General features: G+C 34.0%; 1 protein-coding gene across 6 annotated transcripts in view; it reads left to right on the top strand.

The window, feature by feature from the left end:
- Window positions 1–22,181, top strand: part of FOXP2 (forkhead box P2) — a 634,677-nt gene that overhangs the window by 437,420 nt on the left and 175,076 nt on the right. For all 6 annotated transcript variants that reach the window (XM_061165326.1, XM_061165325.1, XM_061165324.1 and 3 more), the window contains exon 5: window positions 8,307–8,396. In XM_061165326.1, coding sequence (XP_061021309.1) covers window positions 8,307–8,396 — 90 coding nt within the window. The remainder of the gene's footprint in view (window positions 1–8,306; window positions 8,397–22,181) is intronic.

Here is a 22,181-nt window from a genome sequence, read left to right as displayed (position 1 = left end):
TGACATCACAGTCCTTTTATTTAAATACATAACAGCTTTGGTAAAATATAATTTGCATGCTATAAAATTTACCCCTTTAAAGTGTACAGTTTAAGTGACTTTTGGTATATTCACAAAGTTGTGCCACAATCACCATTGTCTAAATCCAGAATATTTTCATAACCACAAAAAGAAACCCCATACCCATTAGCAGTGGCTCCCCATTCTCCTCTTCCCCCAAACCCTGGCAACCACTAATTTACTTTTTGTCTCTATGGATTTGCCTAATCTGTACATCTCATATAAATGAATCCTGCAATGTATAGTCTTTGTCACTTCCTTCACTTAGCATAATGTTTTCAAGATTCATCGATGTTGTGGAAAACTTTTATTGGATAGACTAAATTTTGTTTATCCATTCATTGGGTAAAGGGCATTTGGTTTCATTCCATCCTTTGGTTCTTATAAATAAAGTTGTTATGTACAACTGTTTGTATGGACATAAGTTTTCATTTCTCATGGGTATTTACCTAGTTATAGAATTATCCAGTCTTATAGTAATACTGTGTTCAACATTTTGTAGATAGCTTCTTGACTTCTATTACTGTGCTCTCCTTACCATTTATTGCCTTCCTTTTTCGCTATTTCTCATCTTCTTTAGACAAATGGTGATATTCCCCAAATTTTGGACCTGACTTTTCCTCTCTCTTCATTCTCTTTTCCAGCAACCTCATGATCTCCCATTGTCTTCACTACCATCTATCTCTGACTTTTAGGAATCTGTTGACAGCCTGATCACTGTCAGCATTAGAGCTCAACATTATTAATAAACTAAAGACATCTTCACTTGGTTATTCTGCCAGCAGTCAAACAGCATCATCTTCTTTCCAAAGCCTGTGTTTCATATTTGCATTTCCCCTTTTCCAGTAGTGACACAGCTATACTTGATCCTTGACTCAAACATTTGAAGTCATCATTTACCTCCTTACTTTTTATCTTGAATCCAGTTACTAAATTCTGCCATTTTTTTTTTTACAGTTTCTCTTGTAATTCTTGTTTTCAACTAAAATGTTTCTTATTAATTTTACTATCTCTTATAGATGGGTAGAGTAAAGAATCTGTCTGCCAATGCAGTATATGTGAGTTTGATCCCTGGGTTGGGAAGGTCCCCTGTCGTGGGAAATGGCAACCGACTCCACAGTTCTTGCCTAGAAAATTCCATGGACAGAGGAGCCTGGCAAGCTATAGTCCAGGGGGTCGCCTTAGACACAACTGAGCACGTATGCACCCACCCTTTAACTGGTCTTTCTACCTCATATCTTTCTTTACTCTCTTTATCACTTCTCATCTCCCTTCAATTCATGACATCAGTACTGTCCTTGGCTTTGCACATCCCATCATTTCCAGATTCAGCAACATTTGCCCTTACCTGCTAAATATATCAAGTCTCTTTGCTGGTTATTGTTTAGTTATACTCATTAATGAGTTCCAGTAAATCTTCCCATGAGGTAACATTACTAAATTAAGCATATGTTCTATCCACAATCAATTATTTTATTTTTACTGTGTATGACCCTACATGTTCTTTGCTTCTGTTAAACGTGGTCACCTTCTGTCATCTCCGAAAGATGAACTGTCTGTCCTGTAAGTTCAGACCAAATGTCATATATCCATATGTTTTATCTAATCTTCCCAACTGAAAATAATCTCTTCTACTTAACGAACTCCTGAAATGTTTTAAAAACCTTTTCTATGGCTTTTGATATTACAATACATGTTTACTATTATTAGACAGTAAGCTCGTTGATGGTAGAAGCAATGACACATCAAACCTTACCTCTGCAAGCATGCAATGCTTATTAGTTATTTGCTTTGTACATGGGACACAATTGTAATTTTTTTCAAATAACAAGTAATTGTTGATGTGTTTTATTCTTACAGATATTTTCCTAAATGCTATCTCTTTTGCAAGGTTGCTTTTAAATTGCAAAGGTAATCCAGAATATGGTATTCAGGTATTACTCTATAATTTAGTAGCATGTATTTTCAGTTCATCTCTAATATGGAATTTGAAATTATAACAATATAGCAGTAATGAGTCTTCAATCCATATCCAAAAAAAAGATGATATTGGCCTTATAATGAGAAAAAAGAAATGTGATGGTATGGGAGAAAAAAAGTAAATCCAAATTCATTTAGAAAAAATAAAATAAAATATTTTATAGCAGAGAGAGAAATAACTGAAAGAATACACATAAACTATTATAGTTCCTGGAACATGTACCATGAAAAAGAGATGTTGTGAAACTATTTTAATAAAATTAGTTCCAATTCATCTTTACCTTTCATATTTGGGAATTTAGACAGACTTCTAATATATGAACAAGAATTACATTTAGTATTGCTGTAGGTTATATTAGTGTATCTTGTGTGTTTCAATAGCCATTTATTATTATTAGCAGCAGAATAAAGAAGGAAATAAGGATATGAATACCACATAACTTGGTATTGTTTACTGCAGCCTGTGGAATGCTGGATCAGAGGAAAAGAATGTGTTCATTCCATTAAACTGAGTGTACGATTTGAGACCTGAAAAAACAAACCCTTTCTTGGCCATTAGTTACCTTTAACTTACAGATTTATTTTACGCAAGGGTCTCTCAGCTTATCCGGGAGTTTGGAGCCGTACTGGAGTATACTGTGTATCGGGTTTGGGCCTGAACCTTAAGGACTTTGTTGGAACTTTGGAGGATGACTTGCGGATCCATTCTGTAACATATTTAATACCTTATTTTTCTCCTCTTTGAATCCACATCATGAATGCTAAGCTAATATAGCCTGACATTTGATTGGTAAATAGGATGCTTTACAATTAATTATTCACCCTTATTAAGTAACATGAAATAAATGATTGTAGCTTCTCAGTTTGGCCTTCATAATGGTCCACAACATAAACATAACATATCCACACATTTATTCTTTCACTTTATTTAAAATATACTGTAACACAGAAATAAAATTATTTAAAAAATGTATTTTCTAGTAATTAGCTTTTTTTTCCCCAACAAACTTAGTCTAATTATGTATCAGACATGATAAAATGAAAGGTCAATCGCTACAGATACATAATTTCACTCTGATAGATTGCTGTTTGAAAATAGGTTATGACAATTAGATGATTAATTTTCTTCTATTAAATAGCATTATGAGACTTCAAATTACATTTATCAGTATATTCTCTTTAGTAGGGACATAATGGGAGGAAAGGCCGAACAGAATTGGAATTTGTCTCCTTTGTGGAAAGACCTGAATCTACTTATTACCAACTACACTTGTGAAAATAATTTAAAAATGAAATTGTTTGAAAACTTACTATATGCTGAGTATTCGAAGTAACATGTTAAAAATGTCATATGTTAAAGGTTAAAATATGTGTGTATGAGGAGCAAAATTCTAGGTATCCTACTGGCAAAATTTTTTTGGTTCTGGTTATCTGCAAAGTATACACCCCTTGTCAGTTTAAGTAGGGAGTGCCTGTGTAAACATTCTTGTTTCGCCTGTTCCACATAATCGTTTCTTGTATCATATTTCTTCTGACCTCGCTATCTGAAACCAATTACAGGAGATCCATTTGGGCTGCATCTATTTTCATAAGAAGCCTAGGCAGCAGTGTTTTTCTCAGAGATGAATATCAACATCAAATATGCTTCTGAGTGCTTTGTTATTTATGTTTCAGAGAGATTTTGTAGCCTTCAGCTCTCAAGAATGTGTCACGCTGTGCTGTTTATACATTGAAGATATTAATGGGCGTAGATGTCATTTTTCATTTTAACGTCTCAAATGCAACAGGCTGATAGGTTAAGCATTCCTATTTTTATGAGGAGAGATATGAGCGATGTCTATTTTTTCCAAAATATACATATATTTACTTTGAAAAAAAAAGTTATTTATAAACCTGAGAGTACTCAACATTTTTTGTTTCACTGGGTGTTTCTAAGCTGTTCTCACTTTACTCCTGGTAAAAGTTGTCCGTATTCTTCAAGAACTAAAAAGAAATATTGATCTGACAGGTTACAAAGTTTTTTTCACTCTTAATTCTCATAAATGGCACATTCATTAGAATTACTCTTTGTCTAAGTGATTCCTAACTAACTAAAGTTATTACTACTTTAGAAGGGTGACATGCTTCAACTTCACTTTACAAATTTTTTGTTTGTTTGAAGTAACTGTTAGCAATGATATTTGCAATAAACATTTATAGGAAAATGTAGTGAATTCTGGAAAACATGTACATCCCCACACTTCTGCAGCTTAACAAAAAGTATGCCAGTAAAGATTTTAATTTAATTCTGAACTAATTTTTTAAATGTCCTATCTTTTCTTTAGCTTTGCTAAAGTTAGATAACTCCATTAAGTGAAGTGCACCCTTAATACAAAACAAATGTGTTTTCGGAAACTAGATATGGCTTGACTTCATTGGTAACCTTTCTTGTTATTCATTTGCATCAGACTCAGTTATTATTAAAGGAAATTTTGCAAGCATCTTTTGCCTTTTGTTCTAAATTATTACTATTTTTTTTTGTTTTGCAAAGGTTGATTATATAAATTCCTAAATGGCTCATAGAACTTAATGAATAGCTCTTTTCTATTTATCAATTAAAGTGGACAAGCAATTTTGAAATTAATATTTTATATAATCTGACACCTAACACCTTATATTGAAGGCAGTATTTTATCTCATAATCTTTCATCATTTGAATAGCTACAGTAATAAACTGCAAAGATGAACTAAATATCTTTGAACATTTGTTTATTGAATTCAGTCCTAAAATGTTATCCAGAATACTGGAATTAAAATATCATGTGATGCCTGCAGTTAGAATGCAAACTGCCAAAGATTTCAGCTTATGAGTTTTAAATCATGCCTGATCTCTTGGAATTGTTTTTGTCCTCCCATCTCTTATATTTACTATAGCAGTTTCTACTACTACTAAATGAATGCTGATATAAGCAAGTAGTTCTTTTTCATAAGAGTTTGTATTCAAAGATGATTCTTTACTATTTTAAAGATAAGTATAAATGCATACACAAACCAAGGTACTTTAAAAGTGGAAGCATGTTTTATCTAGCTATTTTGTGATATTCCATTTTTATTATGACTCCTTTAAAAATGAGGTACATTTTTAGTAGTAATATTTTCATGAGATGTAATTCTAAATATATCTACTTTAATGTCTTTCTATAGGCACTGGGTATTATGTATTCCGTTGGGTTACATGTATAGATTGAGTTGAATGAGTACAATGCAGTTGTGAAGGAGATAGGCTTCTTGATTTGAGAGACAAAGGCCTTAGCTTTTGACCAGACTCTGCTACTGCTTTGTGACTTTAGTCATATTGCTGTAATATTGGTTTTTCAGTTACCTGTCTACAAAGTGTGAAAGCTAGGCTAAACAATTTCTGAAGTTTTGTCCAGTTTTAGATTCTTCAGTAATTTTATTAGTAAAAACTTGTCAAGTGATTAGAATTTTATAATAGTTTAGAGCTCCATCAGGTATTGGGAGAACATGTAATGAAATTTAAGTCAAGGTTGATGGAAACACTTAGCCCTAAAAACAATACTGCTGTTATTTAGCCGCTAAGTCATGTCCAGCTATTTGCAACCCCGTGGACTGTAGCACACCAGGTTTCCCTGTCCAATCTCTCCCGAAGTTTGCTCAAACTCATGTCCATTGAGTCAGTGATGCCATCCAACCATATACAGTCTGTAATCGTCCCATTCAAAATGAAAGTGAAAGTGTTAGTTCCTCAGCCGTGTCCAACTCTGCAATCCCATGGACTGTAGCCCACCAGGCTCCTCTCTCCATGGGATTCTCCAGGCAAAAAGACTGACGTGGGTAGCCATTCTGTTCTCCAGGGGATCTTCCCAACCCATGGATCAAACCTGGGTCTCCCATACCACAGGCAGATTCTTTACCATCTGAGCCACCAAACACAGATTCAAATTATAAGAAAATATAGTTTCCCTTTTAAGTTCTGATAAACACATATGGTCTCTTTACAGGTTAAAAAAAAAGAAGTGATTTATTATGATGTCAGAGCTGTCCTTTCCTTTCCTTATCGTTCTTCTTTACCAGAGTTTTACTCATTGCCTTCTGACAGTTCTTCTGACAACACAGAGACACAGCAGAATGCACTCTGACCTGGAAGCCAGGAGACCCTGAAAGCACATGATTACTCTCGGCCTCATTTCTCTCATTTGCTAAAATGTGGGGGTCAGATTGGATGACTTGTAATATTGCTTTTAGTCCTAGTCATTCATGATTCCAGGATTGTGAACTATATTCATCAAAAAGTCTTTAGGAATAATATGTATGTGTCACTGTGTCTATGGGATTAAATATAAACTATATAAAACTGTTTATATATATATACAAAATAATAAATGCAAAATGGAACTTCTAAGAAAAAAAATTAGGCAAACTGTGTGTGACTTTTGGCATTAAAGGGGAAAATAGTTGATTTTTTTATCTCGAGAATTTCATAAATATGTCACCTAAATCACACTATATTAATTTCCATTTGAAAAGTAACAGTTGTCTTTTTTTTTAATGAACTTCCGTTAAAGAAAAAAGAAAGAAAGCTATATTATATAGGATATCAAGTTGAAATTTTTTAAATTGAATTTTGTGATAATTAAGTATTTATGAAATTTTTCTTTGATTTGTTTCCAGCTGAACTTTATAATAAAACTGCGTGAGATCACTGGAATGTGCTAGCCTTAGAAATATTTAGGCTGACTTGTAATTACTTGAAAATTTTAAAAAACAAATTGAAGTTGTTGTGAATGAGTGTGTCTCCAAATGTAAAAAGTGTGCTTGACAAACTATGCCAGATCCTGCTATGGGAAGGCAAATCAATGTTGTTAGGAGATGTGCTAGGGCATTCAGTTTGTTTACTTTGGTTTCTATGTCTGCCTGCCTTCTCAGAAAACTTGCTTGGAGCCAGACTGTAGCAGCCCTCTCTCTGTCTTTTCATAATTGATCAGGGGATGACTGCCTTCCCTGAGGGTTAAGACGTGGCAACTTTTTCTGTTTGCTCAGCATCTCAATGCAGTAGTTCAAACATTGTTCACACCAGCTGGCAGTGTAATGCCATATGCACATCTTGTCAAAGCAACTGTTGTCATGGATACTAGAAACTCTCTTAAAAACCAGCTCATTGATTCCAATCAAATTTGTACTTTTTATCAGCTTAGAATCTGAATTGTTATAGAATATTGATCTAAGATATTTTTCCCATCAGGAAAAATTTACCTTGTACCTTAAACAGTGAATAACAAAGTAGGATAAATGATTTATTTTAGTTTTATTTGTTGAAAAATTTCATCATCTAGTGCTCATTGAACTCAGTTGTTGAGAAAAACAATGAGTTTGTAGAGGCTCTCAAAAGTTTTTTTTGTTTTGTTTTGTTTTGTTTAGTTTACACTGCTACCTTTAAAACATCTCAATATGTATTTTGTATGACATTAGTTTTTATATGGTAAATTTATGAGGTCCAATCACCAAGCTGTCCCTCCTCTAATAAATGATATGCTTACATTAATTCCTTATGTTAAGTTTTATCTTCCTGAGTGGGACAGAAAACATAAAAATAAATGAAAACATCTTCTATTTTGATTGGTATTCTGTCACACATAGAAACAAACCTGATTGGTTGAGTGGTAATTTCTTTGTTCTCTGATTTTGCTAAGAATGCAAATGAAAACCACTCAATTTTATTTGGTATTAAAACTGCACTTTATTTTGTCAAAGGAGAGGTTTCCCCTTGAATTGTAAGTACAAAAAAAAGTGTTTTTAATCTTTAGTGAAAATCCTTATTAATTCACTTTCAAGATAATCTGATGTTGATTTGTCAAATTTAATTACAGCTTCCGGTAACACTTGAAGTCTACTGCTTTTGCTTCAAAATTGTAATATGAAAATGCAAATTGAATGATAATTTAAAAGGGAGTGGGCATTTTGGTTGAACACTCGAAGACAAGTTCCATGTGGAAATGAGGTTGTTGATGCGGTTTATGATTTCTTTCTCTTTAAGCACTTTAAACAAATTAACTATTTTTTGCAGGATTACATTCATCTCTATTATTTTAAGTAAAGTTGTGTAATGTGTGTTATGTGATTTTTTTCACATTAGAAGAAAAATAATATTTAATAGTTCTCTAGAAAGAGAGATTGCCATACATTGAAGTTTATTACTATTAACCAAAGAATAACTGATAATTTACCTTTCAAAAAATATTTAGATATTGCTCACTTTTCACTTCTAGGCTCTCCAAGCAGCAAGACAACTTCTATTGCAGCAGCAGACAAGTGGATTGAAGTCTCCCAAGAGCAGTGATAAACAGAGGCCACTGCAGGTTAGTAAGGCAGCACTCCTGTCCTGGAGGTCTTACTTTAAAGGATGTCTCTAATGATAATAGATATGCAGACCCGGTTGTCTACATACATACAATTATTACATTTGCATATGTAAGTAATTTTAATTCAAAAAGAGAGCTCATGTAATCGTCTTGAAATAGAAAAGAATAATATTCTACTAGCTTAAATTTCAGACGTTCACAAGGTCACTTAGTAGACGAATTATGTAGAGACAACATTTAGGATACATAGGCTTTAAGAGTTTTGTGTAAAGCTTTCTAATGAAATTTTATTCACAAACAGGTTAAGTGTGACATTTCTTCCTTAAGAACAAAGTCATAGTAAAATGGTAGCGAAGGAAACGAAGTAGTCTTGAGATAACCCTTCTGCAGTTGTATTCAAGTGACAAATGCAGAAAACCTCCAAGGTTGCCAGAAAAACTGTTTGAGTTTGCCAAGGAGTTATTGCTGTTGCTACAGTTATAAAAACACATTCTGGAGTTTGTTGTCCTTATTCACTATGTTTGTCCTATGAAACTGATAGTATGTATGTCTTTTAAAGTAACTTTTTGCAACATAATATAACCATTGTTTTATATAGCCTTAACCAAAATGTATAGGACATTAGGGGGAAGAAACATTTTTAGAATATATTTTTGAAATATTTGGAAGGTAGACTCTGGAATTGCATAAAACATTATTCAAAAGGTTTATCAGTTCTGTTGAAAGATAAGCAATGCTTTTTTTGAATCATGTGTAATAAGCTGTTTTTTTTTAAAGTCAACATCATTCTTATTGCTTTATTTTAACAAAATAATCTTGAAAGAAAATTTATGGCCTAGCTATCAGTTTTCATTTTCCAGGTATACTTCCAGGTGCTAGTAACTAATTCTCATATGGTACCCTACTGAAGCTTTGTTTGTGTGACAGAATTATTGGCTATTAATTTACATAGTCCAAAAGCTACTTATTACCTAAAAATTGAATTAAATGCATAGTCCCTAGGCAAATGTGAGATGAGTATATATTTTTGGGAACAAACCCATTTTTGGGGTGTGGATGGGAAGAAGGGGGTCTTGGGGATAGGTGGATATGATGTACCGATGTCTGCCATGATTGCAAATCAAATTTATACTAAGTCAGCCTAAGTTTAAGATTCATTTTAACTTTTTTCTCTTGTAAAATGGATTTCACATTCTTTTAACTAGTAATTCTGTAGTGACAAACTTTCCTCACTATCATATGCCTCCCCTAGTAATTATGGTTTTTGAAGTATTTCCATCAAGTTATCTGATTTCATGAGAGCCTTTCCATACATTTACATAACAGAGAAATTTACATGAAGTCACAGAAGATAGCAAATGAAATGCTTATCCTCACTATGGCTTCAGACTGAGATTTTTGCTTTCTTGTTGGTATAGCAAAAGAAATTTAGACACTGGCAGAAAAACCAAAGGTAGAAAAGACTATTGTTTTAGATATCTGAAAAATGCTACATATTGTCCTAATTCTATTTTTATCATAGCCCTTGACAAAACAGACAAAATACTAAGTTGTTACTCTCCAAAGCTAAGTCCAGTAGAAGTTTCTTTATTGTTGGTTACCACGGTATCTTTGGAAAGAATGGCTGGGCTTTAGTTTTTCTGCTTTCTTTTATCTTGTGTTGGGAAGGCAAAATGTGCTACTTTATTTAACTAAAATATACTTTTTTTTCTTGCAAAATACATGCACACATATAATGTGGAAATATTAATGAGTCAAATAAGAAAATTTGGTCATGTACCAAATTTGTTTAAATAAAATTTTGAGCAGAGCTCTTCAATTTTATTATCACCAAAGGGTGACTAACAGTATTATAAATACCTTTTAACAATTTCAGTTGCTAATCATCTCCACAAACTTTCATTGTGTCACTTATATTTAATGTTTTGTGATTCATATTATTTAGAATACATATCCATTGTACATATTATAAAACTGTAGCATTTTTATTATTGCTTTGTAATTTTAGTGGGATCTCATGCCAAAATGTGATAAGACTGAAGATTTAGTTGGTTTTTATGAATAAAAATTTATAAATACTGAATGAAGATATATTTTTTCACCAAAATAAGCACTGCAATTAATATGAGTCTACAATTCTAGTATTTTGTAGTACTTGATAAGCTTAGCAACTGGAAACATGCTGGGATTGTACTAAAAGTCTAATAAAAATCTGATAGCATTTTATACTAGCTTACACATTTGTCAAAAGGAGATATAAGGTAATGCTTATCTTTGCATCTACAAATACTATTTAATGTGAATTGCACTATTTTCCACTTATGTTAAAGAAAAGGGTAAAATGTTTCTGTTAAAAATTTTAATTATTTAATATGAAAGTAATACTTTAAAAATTCCATGATTCTCTCATAGCCTACTTCTTTTTCTACTTAGCTAAGAGTTTAACCAACCTTTCATAGGAGAGTTAGTGTAGATTATCTTTTAGGATTAAAAAAAAGATAATTTAAAATGTTTCAAAATCTGTACTTCAAGGCAAACTATTTGGTGTTAATAATAGATGGTGGTGGCTTGTACTTTATCGGGCATAACATATTTTTAGAAGACCAAAAGAGATATGTGGTTTTTATTTTAAAACATAGTTTTGATGGAGAATGATTTTATAACATTTGAAAGAAAGGACAGATTTTTTTAAAGAATCTGTTTTAATGGCTCAAGTCACAAGAACAATATTTGGTTGCTTTGTTGTATTCAACTGAATTTCTTTTAAATGTTTAAAAGTGGTAGCCAGATTTGAAGTGTGACATGGCAGAGAAAATATTTCTAGCAGACTAGTATTTATCTACTATTCCTTTTTCATTTACACTTTTTCAGGTTTTTGTGCTACACATGGCATAGATATTAGCATATCTAATGCAAAATGGAAAGAAGAAAATCATATCTGACAAGCTTGAGTACCGATCATAGTAGCGATTTCACTTTCATGTATAGATATCTGAATATACGTGTTTGAAACATGTTTGCATATTATATTCATTACATGAAACACCAATTGAATAGGTGCAATCAGTAGGTACATTGGTAAATGACATATTGATGAATAATATATAAAGATTGTGATGCAAATGGGAGCTGATATTAACCTAAGAATTACCAGATGTTTCTTCTTTATGTTCTTATTATGTATCCCAGAAAAACATAATCTAATAATAACAGTTGAAGATAGCCTCTCATTTGTTTTATTTATCTATATCTACTCCTTATACTTTTAGACCTGATGTACTCATGGTGTTCCATAATGAGAAAAGTTAGCCAAAGAATAATATGTAATACTTTCAGTTTCATAAAACTAATTTCCAGATTATTAAAAACAGTAAATGCACACACACACACAAACACATCTGCATAAACACACATGCACACTTCCATAATCTGTAACTTAAAAAGTTTTTGTGAAATACATTATCAATTTTCTAGCCTATGACAAATCTACTTAATTTAGTTTAGGTATGAAAATTGGTCGCATTATTGTTCTTGTTACATTTACAGCCATGAGACAGACTTGTGGTTCTTCAACAGCTGTGCAGAGCAGAGACGTAAATTTAAGGTAAATGCCATTGCTTTGCTATCTTAGATGAATATTAGTATATAGCATTGTAATCACTTCCTTCATTGTAGGTATCTTATATAAGGCTCTCTTACCCAATAGGTCATTTAAATTTTTTTTATAATTCTGTGCTAAATAGTTTGAGAATGGAATAGTAAAAGGCCAAAGTGAATTAAACCTAGAGGTCTTATTCTGACTCTGGCACAAATGAGTTATATAAGTTTGAGGAGGTCACTGAACATCTTGAAAACAAAGACATTGAGCTACCTGATGGACAAAATATAATATTCTGTGGTTAAAATGTATTTCACTTTTTTTGCAGTGAGTGATAGGCATCTGATTTTTCAGGGTTAGTTGTATCTTGTTGGATATTGGCTTATGCATAAGAATTATGTTTGTTTTTCTGTTTTCAGTTACAAAGCACTTTATTAATATACCATAGCCAAAAATAATGCTTTGGAATCAAAGTATCAAATCTCATATGTATGAAAATCATGGTACAAGTGTCATTTTATATAACATCTAAGGAAACTTTATTTAATGCCTTGAAATAATTTTATACGTTCCTTTAGGGAAAAAAATCTAAGTTCCATAAGGAGTTATTTTACCATGTATTTATTTGAAATTCTGCAGTGAACTAATCAGCATTTCTAAAATTTCATATTCCAGGGAAAAAATAAAAAATAAAGTATAGTATGTAAATAATGAAATATTTCCCCTTGGGTGAAATATTTATCCTGGAATAAAATATTAACTCTGTGAGCTATATAATTGAACACTGATAAATATGTTTTAGAGAATTATTATAGTCCATCCATGCACTGCTAAAGAATGAAATTGAATACTTTCTTCCAACATTAGTTTCTGACTTCTTGTTATAGGAATTAGAAGATAAAACACATTTTATTCCAAATACTGAAAGAAATATAAGCAAGAAATCTGCAATATGGGTTTGAGATGGAAAATTTACTGTGATGCAGAATATTTAAAAAGAACTTTTAAAAGGTGTTTTTTGCTATCTATGTTTTATGTATATTAAAAATCAGTTATATATTTTATATCATAAACTTAAAAGAGAGTTTCATTTAAAAACTACTATCAAGGAAAGACTATGCCGGTGTGGTCCTATTTTCCCATTCTCAGTCAGCAGTTCAGTTGCTCAGTCATGTCCAACTCTTTGCGACCCCATGGACTGCAGCACGCCAGGCCTCCCTGTCCATTGCCAACTCCCAAAGTTTACTCAAACTCATGCCCATAGGGTCCGTGATGCCATCCAACCATCTCATCCTCTGTCGTCCCCTACTCTCCTGCCTTCAATCTTTGCCAGCATCAAGGTCCTTTCCAATGAGTCAGTTCTTCACATCAGGTGGCCAAAGTATTGGAGTTTCAGCTTCAGCATCAGTCCTTCCAATGAATATTCAGGACTGATTTCCTTTAGGATGGACTGATTGGATCTCCTAGCAGTCCAAGGGACTCTCAAGAGTCTTCTCCAACACCACAGTTCAGAAGCATCAATACTTTGGCACTCAGCGCTCTTTACAGTCCAACACTAACATCCATACATGACTACTGGAAAAACCATAGCTTTGACTAGACATACCTTTGTTGGCAAAGGGATGTCTCTGCTTTTTAATAGGCTGTCTAGGTTGGTCATAACTTTCCTTCCAAGGAGTAAGCGTCTTTTAATTTCATGGCTGCAATCACCATCTACAGTGATTTTGGAGCCCAAGAAGATGAAGTCAGCCACTGTTTCCACTGTTTCCCTGTCTATTTGCCATGAAGTGATGGGACCGGATGCCATGATCTTAGTTTTCTGAATGTTGAGTATTAAGCCAACTTTTTCACTCTCCTCTTTCACTTTCATCAAGAGGCTCTTTAGTTCTCCTTCGCTTTCTGCCATAAGGGTGGTATCATCTGCATATCTGAAGTTATTGATATTTCTCCTGGCAATCTTGATTCCAACTTGTGCTTCATCCAGCCCAGCGTTTCTCCTGATGTACCCTGCATATAAGTTAAATAAGCAGGGTGACAATATATAGCCTTGACATACACCTTTCCCTATTTGGAACCAGTCTGTTGTTCCGTGTCCAATTCTAACTGTTGCTTCCTCACCTGCATTCAAATTTCTCAAGAGGCAGGTAGGTGGTCTGGTATTCCCATCTCTCTTAGAATTTTCCAGAGTTTCTTGTGGTCCACACAGTCAAAGGCTTTGGCATAGTCAATAAAGCAGAAATAGATTTTTCTGGAACTCTCTTGTTTTTTCGATGATCGAACAGATGTTGGCAATTTGATCTCTGGTTCCTCTGCCTTTTCTAAATCCAGCTTGAACATCTGGAAGTTCACAGTTCACGTACTGGTGAAGCCTGGCTTGGAGAATTTTGAGCATTATACTTTACTAGCGTGTAAATGAGTGCAATTGTGTGGTAGTTTGAGCATTCTTTGGCATTGCCTTTCTTTGGGATTGGAATGAAAACTGACCTTTTGCAGCCCTATGGCCACTGCAGAGTTTACAAATTTGCTGGCATATTGAGTGCAGCACTTTCACAGCAACAGCTTTTAGGATTTCCCATTCTACTAAAGAACATTTTTTAAAAGGAAGAGTGAAATAGATAGTCTTATAGGAATGTTATAGAATAAAATATTTCTTAAAATATTATGATGTTGCCACATGTAGCCAGATGCACAAGGCTAACAGTCTGTGGAGGAGGGTCTGAGATATCCAGTCCATTGTTTCTAAATGGACTTGTGTGGAAAACTTAGAACAATCTACTCACGGCTCGGAGAACAAGAAACATCCGTTTTGGAGTCTGAAGCCTATTTTTCCTCTCTGTTAGTAAGACTCTGGGTAGAATAACTGAATCTCTTGAAGCCTATTTCCTTATCTTATTCTTAGGTAGGAATAAAGATACCTACCTTGCGAGATTGTTGTAAAGACTAAAAAATTACTGTATAAAGTAACCAGCGTATATCCTTGCACTTATATTGAATTAGTAAATGATTTCTATTACAAACAGCACCAGGAAGTTTATATTTAATCCAAGGTTATGATAAGCATTATATGTTACCTTTTATTTGGTAGTAATTGTCACAATTCACTATTCACTATGATATGAAATGTGTCTAATTTATAAGAAAGCAACAGTGAGTTTTTATGTACTGACTAGAGTATGTCTGCTTCCTATAGGCCCCCACAACATGTATATGTCACACTTGCCACACACAAACTTTTACTTTAATGTTTGTCTTCCCTGCTAGACTATGAGCTCTATGACAGCAGGGATCATGTATGTCCTGCTCATCTCCAGTGCCTGCTGAATAATAGAGCTCCATAAATAACCTGCTGGAACAATGAATGAGGAGAGATTGAACTGAATTGAGAGTAGGAGGAGGCTGGAAGTGGGAAAACCTTCATTCATTCAGTGAAAACTGAGTATTTATAATGTGTAATATCTTTAGGGACTTATGATTTGGCTGAGGAGACAGTAAGACTTACATACAAATATCAAGCCACAGTGGATGTGCTGTGGTAACCAGAAAAGCAGAAAGTGCTATAAGTATTTTATCTTATTTTATTGAGTAGAGTTGACTTACAATATGTTAGACTCTGATGTGCAACATAGTAATTTGATTTTTATAGATTACACACCATATAAAGTTCTTATAAAGTGTTGACGATATCCCCTGTTCTGTGCATTACATCTTTGTAATTTACTTGTTTTATAACTGGTAATTTGTACCTCTTAATCCTTTCACCTATTTTTCACCTCATTCCACTGCTCTCCCTTTTGTTAACCACTAGTTTGTTCTTTGTATCCGTGAGTCTGTTTCTGTTTTGTTATATTTGTTTATTTGTTTTGTTTTTGTAGATTCCATATATAAGTGAAAATATACAATACTTGTCTTTGTCTGACTTATTTCACTAAGCGTAACACCCTCCAGGTCCATATATGTTATCACAAATGGCAAGATTTCATTCTTTTTATGACTGATACACACACACACACAGGCACACACACACGTATATCTGTTCATCTGTCAGTGGACACTTGGTTTGTTTCCACAGTTTGGCTATTATAAGTAATGTTGCTATAAACATCGGTGTGCGTATATCCTTTTGAATTCATTTTCAATTTTTTGCTAAATACCCAGGGATGGAATTGCTGAGTCATTTGGTAGTTCTACTTTTAATTTTTTGAGGAACCACCATACTGTTGTCCATAGTGGCTGTGCTGATTTACATTCCCACTAATCATGTGTGAGGATTGCCTTTTCTCCACATCCTTGCCAACACTTACTATTTCTTATCTTTTTGATGATAGTTATTCTGACAAGTGTAAGATGATATCTTATTGTGGTTTTGATTTTCATTTCCCTATTGATTAGTGATGTTGAGGCTATAAGCATTTTAAAAAGAAAATTATTTAATTTAGGCTCAAGTGATCTGTGAAGGGTTTGTGGAGAGGTAGCTTCTATGTCCAGTCAATGCTAAAGGGAATCAACCCTGAGTATTCATTGGAAGGACTGATGCTGAAGCTGAAGCTCCAGTACTTTGGCCACCTGATGCAAAGAGCTGACTCACTGGAAAAAAGCTCTGATTCTGGGAAAAACTGAAGGCAAAAAGAAAGTGAAAGTGAAGTCGCGTCCGACTCTTTGTGACCCCGTGAACTGTAGCCTACCAGGCTCCTCCATCCATGGGATTTTCCAGGCAAGAATACTGGAGTGGGTTGCCATTTCCTTCTCCAGGGGATCTTCCTAACCCAGGGATCAAACCCGGGTCTCCCGCACTGTAGTCAGACACTTTACCGTCTGAGCTACCAAGGAAGTCCTTCCCACCAGGGAAGGCAAAAAGAAAGAGGGTGGCAAAGAATGAGATGTTAGCATCACTGACTCAATGGACATGAATTTGAGCAAACTCTGGGAGACAGTGAAGGGTGGAGGAACCTGGCTTGCTGCCGTCCCTAGGGTCTCAAAGAGGCAGACTTAGCGGCTGAACAACAACAAGCATCTATGTTAGGCTTAAAGAAAGAGAATTCGGTAGAGAAAGTAAAGGGCGATTTTTGATGGAGAAATTTTCAAAAGATGTCATCAAAGATGTAGAGATGGGAAATTGTGAAATCAGTTAGGCAAGAGTAAGTATTCAGTAGTTTGTTATGATCAGCATAGAGGTGTCACATTAAAGGAAACATTAAGAGATTGAAGGGCTGAAAAATATACATTGCCAGTTGTATAGAGCCCAAAATGTCAAGCTAATGAGTCTGTACTTTATGGTTTAGGCAATAGATGTTGTTAAAAGTTTCTGATAGGGATGTGATATAGTGATGGGAAGGGCATGGCAACCTACTCCAGTATTCTTGCCTGGAGAACCTCATGGAAAGAGGAGCCTGGCAGGCTACAGTTCATGGGGTTGCCAAGAGTCAGACATGACTGAAGCAACAGTGACATAGTGAAAGCAGTGTTTGGTGGAGATTTGTCAACAGTGGTCCATCTGGAGGGTGCTTTAGTTGTAAAAGACCTGGAACAAGGTAATCTTTAAAAAGTTATTGAGGCTGGCATATCATGAATTGAGTTTTAGAAATGTTGAATTTGAGGTGATGGCATGAAAGTAAATTGAAATAACAAGCTTTTAGAAAATTATGAAGAGTTTGGCAGAGAAGTCAGAGTTAGATAAATATTTGTGAAATAATCCAGAAGTGATAGATGAGTCCCTGGAAGTGGGAGAAATTTCTGGGAGAAAAAAAATAAAGTAATCTACAAAGAGGAGTTCTTGAACATCCACAGTTTTTAAAGCAAGAGAAAAAAGCAAAAGAATTTAAAGAGGGGAAATATGAATCGAGTTATCTTGTCCTCTATTGAATAAAGTCAAGGGAAGGGAGTTTCTAAAACATGGAGCTTGTCTTGTCAACCACATCAAACAATAACCATGAGCATTTTCATTCATGCAGTGCTGAACTGCAACATTGATAATTTCTATCCCCCCCTTTTTTTATCATTTGCCAGTAATCAAGATCTGAAATACTAATGTTATTTCTAATGATTGGGGAAAAAACCCTTACTTTAATATGTGTTAAATAGAAAATAGATAATAAATATACTTTTACTTCTCTGATTGCTGTGTCTCTGGTCATATAAGTAAGTATATACTGTGTATATAATACAGAGTTCCCATAAATTAAATTTGAGAGAAAACAGCTTTCTAGGAGGTCACATTTTTTTCTTTTCTTAGCTACCCGAGTACTTGACTCTTTCTGTAATCCATTAGGATGTTAAGTATATATTCCCATGACTTTTCTACCTTAACTAAAGTAAGAGGAAGAAATAAATAGTGCATTAATATTGTTAATGGAGCTCTCCATAAGATTTAAGACTTAGGCTGTGAATTTTACCTTAAGATATTTGGAGGTGTTGTACAAGCTAAATTAAATGACAAAGTGAGGAACAATGTCAGTACATAATTAAAGACAAAATGTGAAATTATTTTGAAATTCACTTACATTTAAGATTCATTGTGTTTTCTCTATGGATTCTATTTATACCTTTAATCCTGCATTCTCAGTTTCTACTTGGTTTTCTTAACATTTCTCTGCTACACTCACCTTTTCCACTATAGTTTTTGTTACTTTATCATTCCATTCTTTCCACTCATCATGGAATCTTGCACATTTTATTTAATTTCTGTCTCTTTAGTCTCTATATTGAGAAAAGAATAACTATAAATGCCTGAAATTATTAGGCATTTAAATGGCTAAAAGATGTTCGGGCATATCATTTTACTAACAAAATAGTAAAAGTGTGTGACTTCTGCAAATCCAGTATCTAATCTTTTAGTTCTCATCTTGCCTCAAGAATAGTTTCTTTTTTTCTATTTTAAATTGTCATTTTAGTATGAGGGCAGCTTGACTCTTGGATATCTCAGATACTTAGGAGAACCTGAAACCTTTAATGTAGTGCTAGAAATCTCCTCTTACTGATGATATTTATTGGTGGCTCTTTCAAAGTCAACCATCAGGTTGCTTTACCCTTCCTTCCTTAAATTCTTTTGCAAGATTTCCCAGAAAACTCATTAATAAATTCACTAGAATTTCTAAAACTAGAACTAGAATTGCTTGGAATGGTTGTACTTAATGGCCAGATTTTGTAAACAGATCTTAGGGTGTGTTGATCATGATTATTTTAATAGCAGTGAATTTGGAAGCACAGCATTTGAAATGATCAAACAAAAGTGTAATGAATTGTTCTTTTAAAAATATTTACCTACTACCTTTATATGAAAAGTAGATAAGTTCATTAAAAGAACCTAATCATGATTTTTAAGCTAAATTATGGTTGGTCACTAAGTTACTTTTCTCAAAGGCACTTAATAAGTGTTAATAAATTGCTATAGTGTAGTAGGTATTTAAGATGAAAATGATGTTCTCTGATTAGATGAGGATGAAACCACTCATGAGAACTAATTATAGTAGACCCTTGACATTCACAAAGTATGCAACCTTAGATCTTTGTGAACCCTCAAATTTAAGAAATTTCCAGTGCAAAAATACAGGAGGTCTGTGCAATCTTTCTTCCAAAAACTGTCATTCTGACTCACGCTACCATCATCACATACAGAGTGCAACAAAAGTTAACTTTCCCAACTTTCAATAAAATTTAGTTTTTGATTCATGTCAATTTTTTATAATGAAACATTTTTTTTTCATACCACAGATTTTTCTACATCAGGTAGAAAACCCACAAAGCTGCATTTATAATGGAAGAATCCCTAAGGTGGAGGAGTAAGTTTATGTGTGTGAGGAGTCAGTAATCTAAAGACTAGATCAGCCCCCAGCATGCTTGATTTAGTTTTATGGCTTGACAAATTCCATGGGTGTAATGTCTTGGAACTTTGGGGTAATTGGAAAATAATAAGACCAATCCTCAGCATTTGTGAATGTTAAGATCTTGCAATCTAGCAGCAGTTAGGAAAATCCAAGGTGAACCAACAAGTCCCCTCTACTTTCTCTGCTGGTATTCTATTTGAGGAATTGAGAGAGGCACTCAATATTAATGTAAATATTTTCCTCCTTCTTACTTGTAAATATCCAATGACATCAGTAGATAACCTGGGGTATTCCTTCAGAGTAAAAGTTGTCTGGCATGCTTTTGAAAGGCATGGGGGAAGGCTGTGTCTTGGGCATGAAGGGACCTCATAGAAGTTCAGCAGTAAGTAGGAGCTTTATTTTAATTACCATTGGTCTTTGACTGGTTTGGCCCAAGCACTCTGAACTTAGTGTTTTATCCCTCAAATTAAGGTGACACTATTTAGATTCAGTTCAGAGTTGAAGGTCTTGAATCACATCCAACTTGGCTAAAAGTATTTGGTGATTACTTTAAAAGAAAGGACTTGTTTGATCATGCAAGCTTTTATCATTTTATCTTCATAGACAGGTTTTAACTTGTAGGACCTAGTAGTTAAGCTTTTTGGTAACACAAAATAGACAGACAATTCCTTTGCACAGTATATAAACTCTTACACTTCTAGTGTTAACACTTAACATTGCTGTGAAAGCTGCCACCTTGATACAGCTAGTGCTGCTGCACCTTCTCAAGTGACAAACCAAGGAACACATTGAATGTTATGATGTAAGAACATGAGGAAAATCTGGTGTCTTGGGAAAACTGGAGTAAATTCTTCAATAAAATATCCTTGTAAAAAATAAACAAAGTACACATAGGAGAAAATCAATATCTCTATTCCACCTCCTTCCCATAGAGCCAAGCATGTAAGAGACATTTAAAGCATATTCATTTGTGATGAAAATATGATTAGAGTTTTAGTTTCTCAAAAATGTGGGCATCATTTAAAGTTTTTATTTTATTCCAGGAGAGTTTTATTTCCCTTAATTAATAACTGCAGTCACTCACCTAGATAGTCTTAAGGTTCACTTAGGCTAATAATATTTTTTTTAATCTAAGAAATTACTTGAAAATCATCTAAAAATGGAGAATCTTGGGTTCAACCAAGAACGTTGAGTTAAAATTTGAGGGGATGGGATCTTAGCAAATCAAAATATTTTAAACTCTCCCAGGAGATTCTACTGAAAAGTAAATAGGAACCCTGCAACTCTTCTGCAACACAAAAGTGGTACCCTGTAATAAAAAGTAGCTAATCTGAATTCTCATTAATGTACTATGTCGTTTTTCCTCTCAGGGACTCGGTTTTCCAACCTACGCAATGAAGCAATAGTTGAACTAGTGATATCTAGTAAGGAAACTAGTAAGTTTCCTTACATATGCAACAATCTTTTAATCTCACTCCTGTGTTTTATTTGTGTGTGTGTATGTGTATATATATATATATATATATATATATATATCTTCATAGCTGAGCTAACTAAAAAGTTCCTTGAGCAGGTTTTTTGAGATACCTGTCTGTGTTCATTCTTTCCAGGGGCACTTTCAACAATATTGTGAGAAAATTTATGTAAAATCTTAAGATCTTATCTTTGATTTTTTTTTAAATAGTATCTGCTTTCTAAAGTCCTCAGCATATATCTCCTATGCTGTCCTCCTTTTAGATATTAGAAACTTCAAAAAAAAAAAATAATAAAGTTCATTGTCTTCGAAGATAGCTATCCAGTGCAGTGGTATTGCATGCTGATCTCATTGTCCACCACCCACTTTTTACAAATTATATGAGCAGCAGTGTCAAACTACTTAGGGCTCCTCCAAAATTGCTTCATGTTGCCATACAGGTGACCTTACCCTTCTCTTTTTTCAGTATGCCCTTCTGTCTTTCCACCCTGAAAACTTCTCTGAAGCTTTTAAATCATCTTGTCAGGTACTCTATGAAGGCTTCTTTGAAACCCTCACCTGCCATACATACACAATGTAGAATTAAGAATTCCTATCTATTTTGTCTCTATGTCATATATATATATATATATACTTCTTGTCCTGCATGAATCATACCAAATCATATATACTATAAGTTCCTTGAAGGTTAGGACTATCTCATTCATCTTCACATTCCCAGCATCTGGTACATAGTACATTTTGCATGAATGTGTCAAGTCCATATTGGGCTTACCCTATGGCTCAGCAGTAAAGAATCCACCTGCAATACAGAAGACAGAAGTTTGGTCTCTGGGTTGGGAAGATCCCTTGGAGGAGGACATGGCAACCCACCCCACTATTCTTGCCTG

Source organism: Dama dama, chromosome 18 (assembly GCF_033118175.1).
Source record: "Dama dama isolate Ldn47 chromosome 18, ASM3311817v1, whole genome shotgun sequence".
NCBI lineage: Eukaryota > Metazoa > Chordata > Mammalia > Artiodactyla > Cervidae > Dama > Dama dama.
Note: the sequence above shows the minus strand (reverse complement) of the source record. Positions and strands in the feature narration are given on the sequence as shown.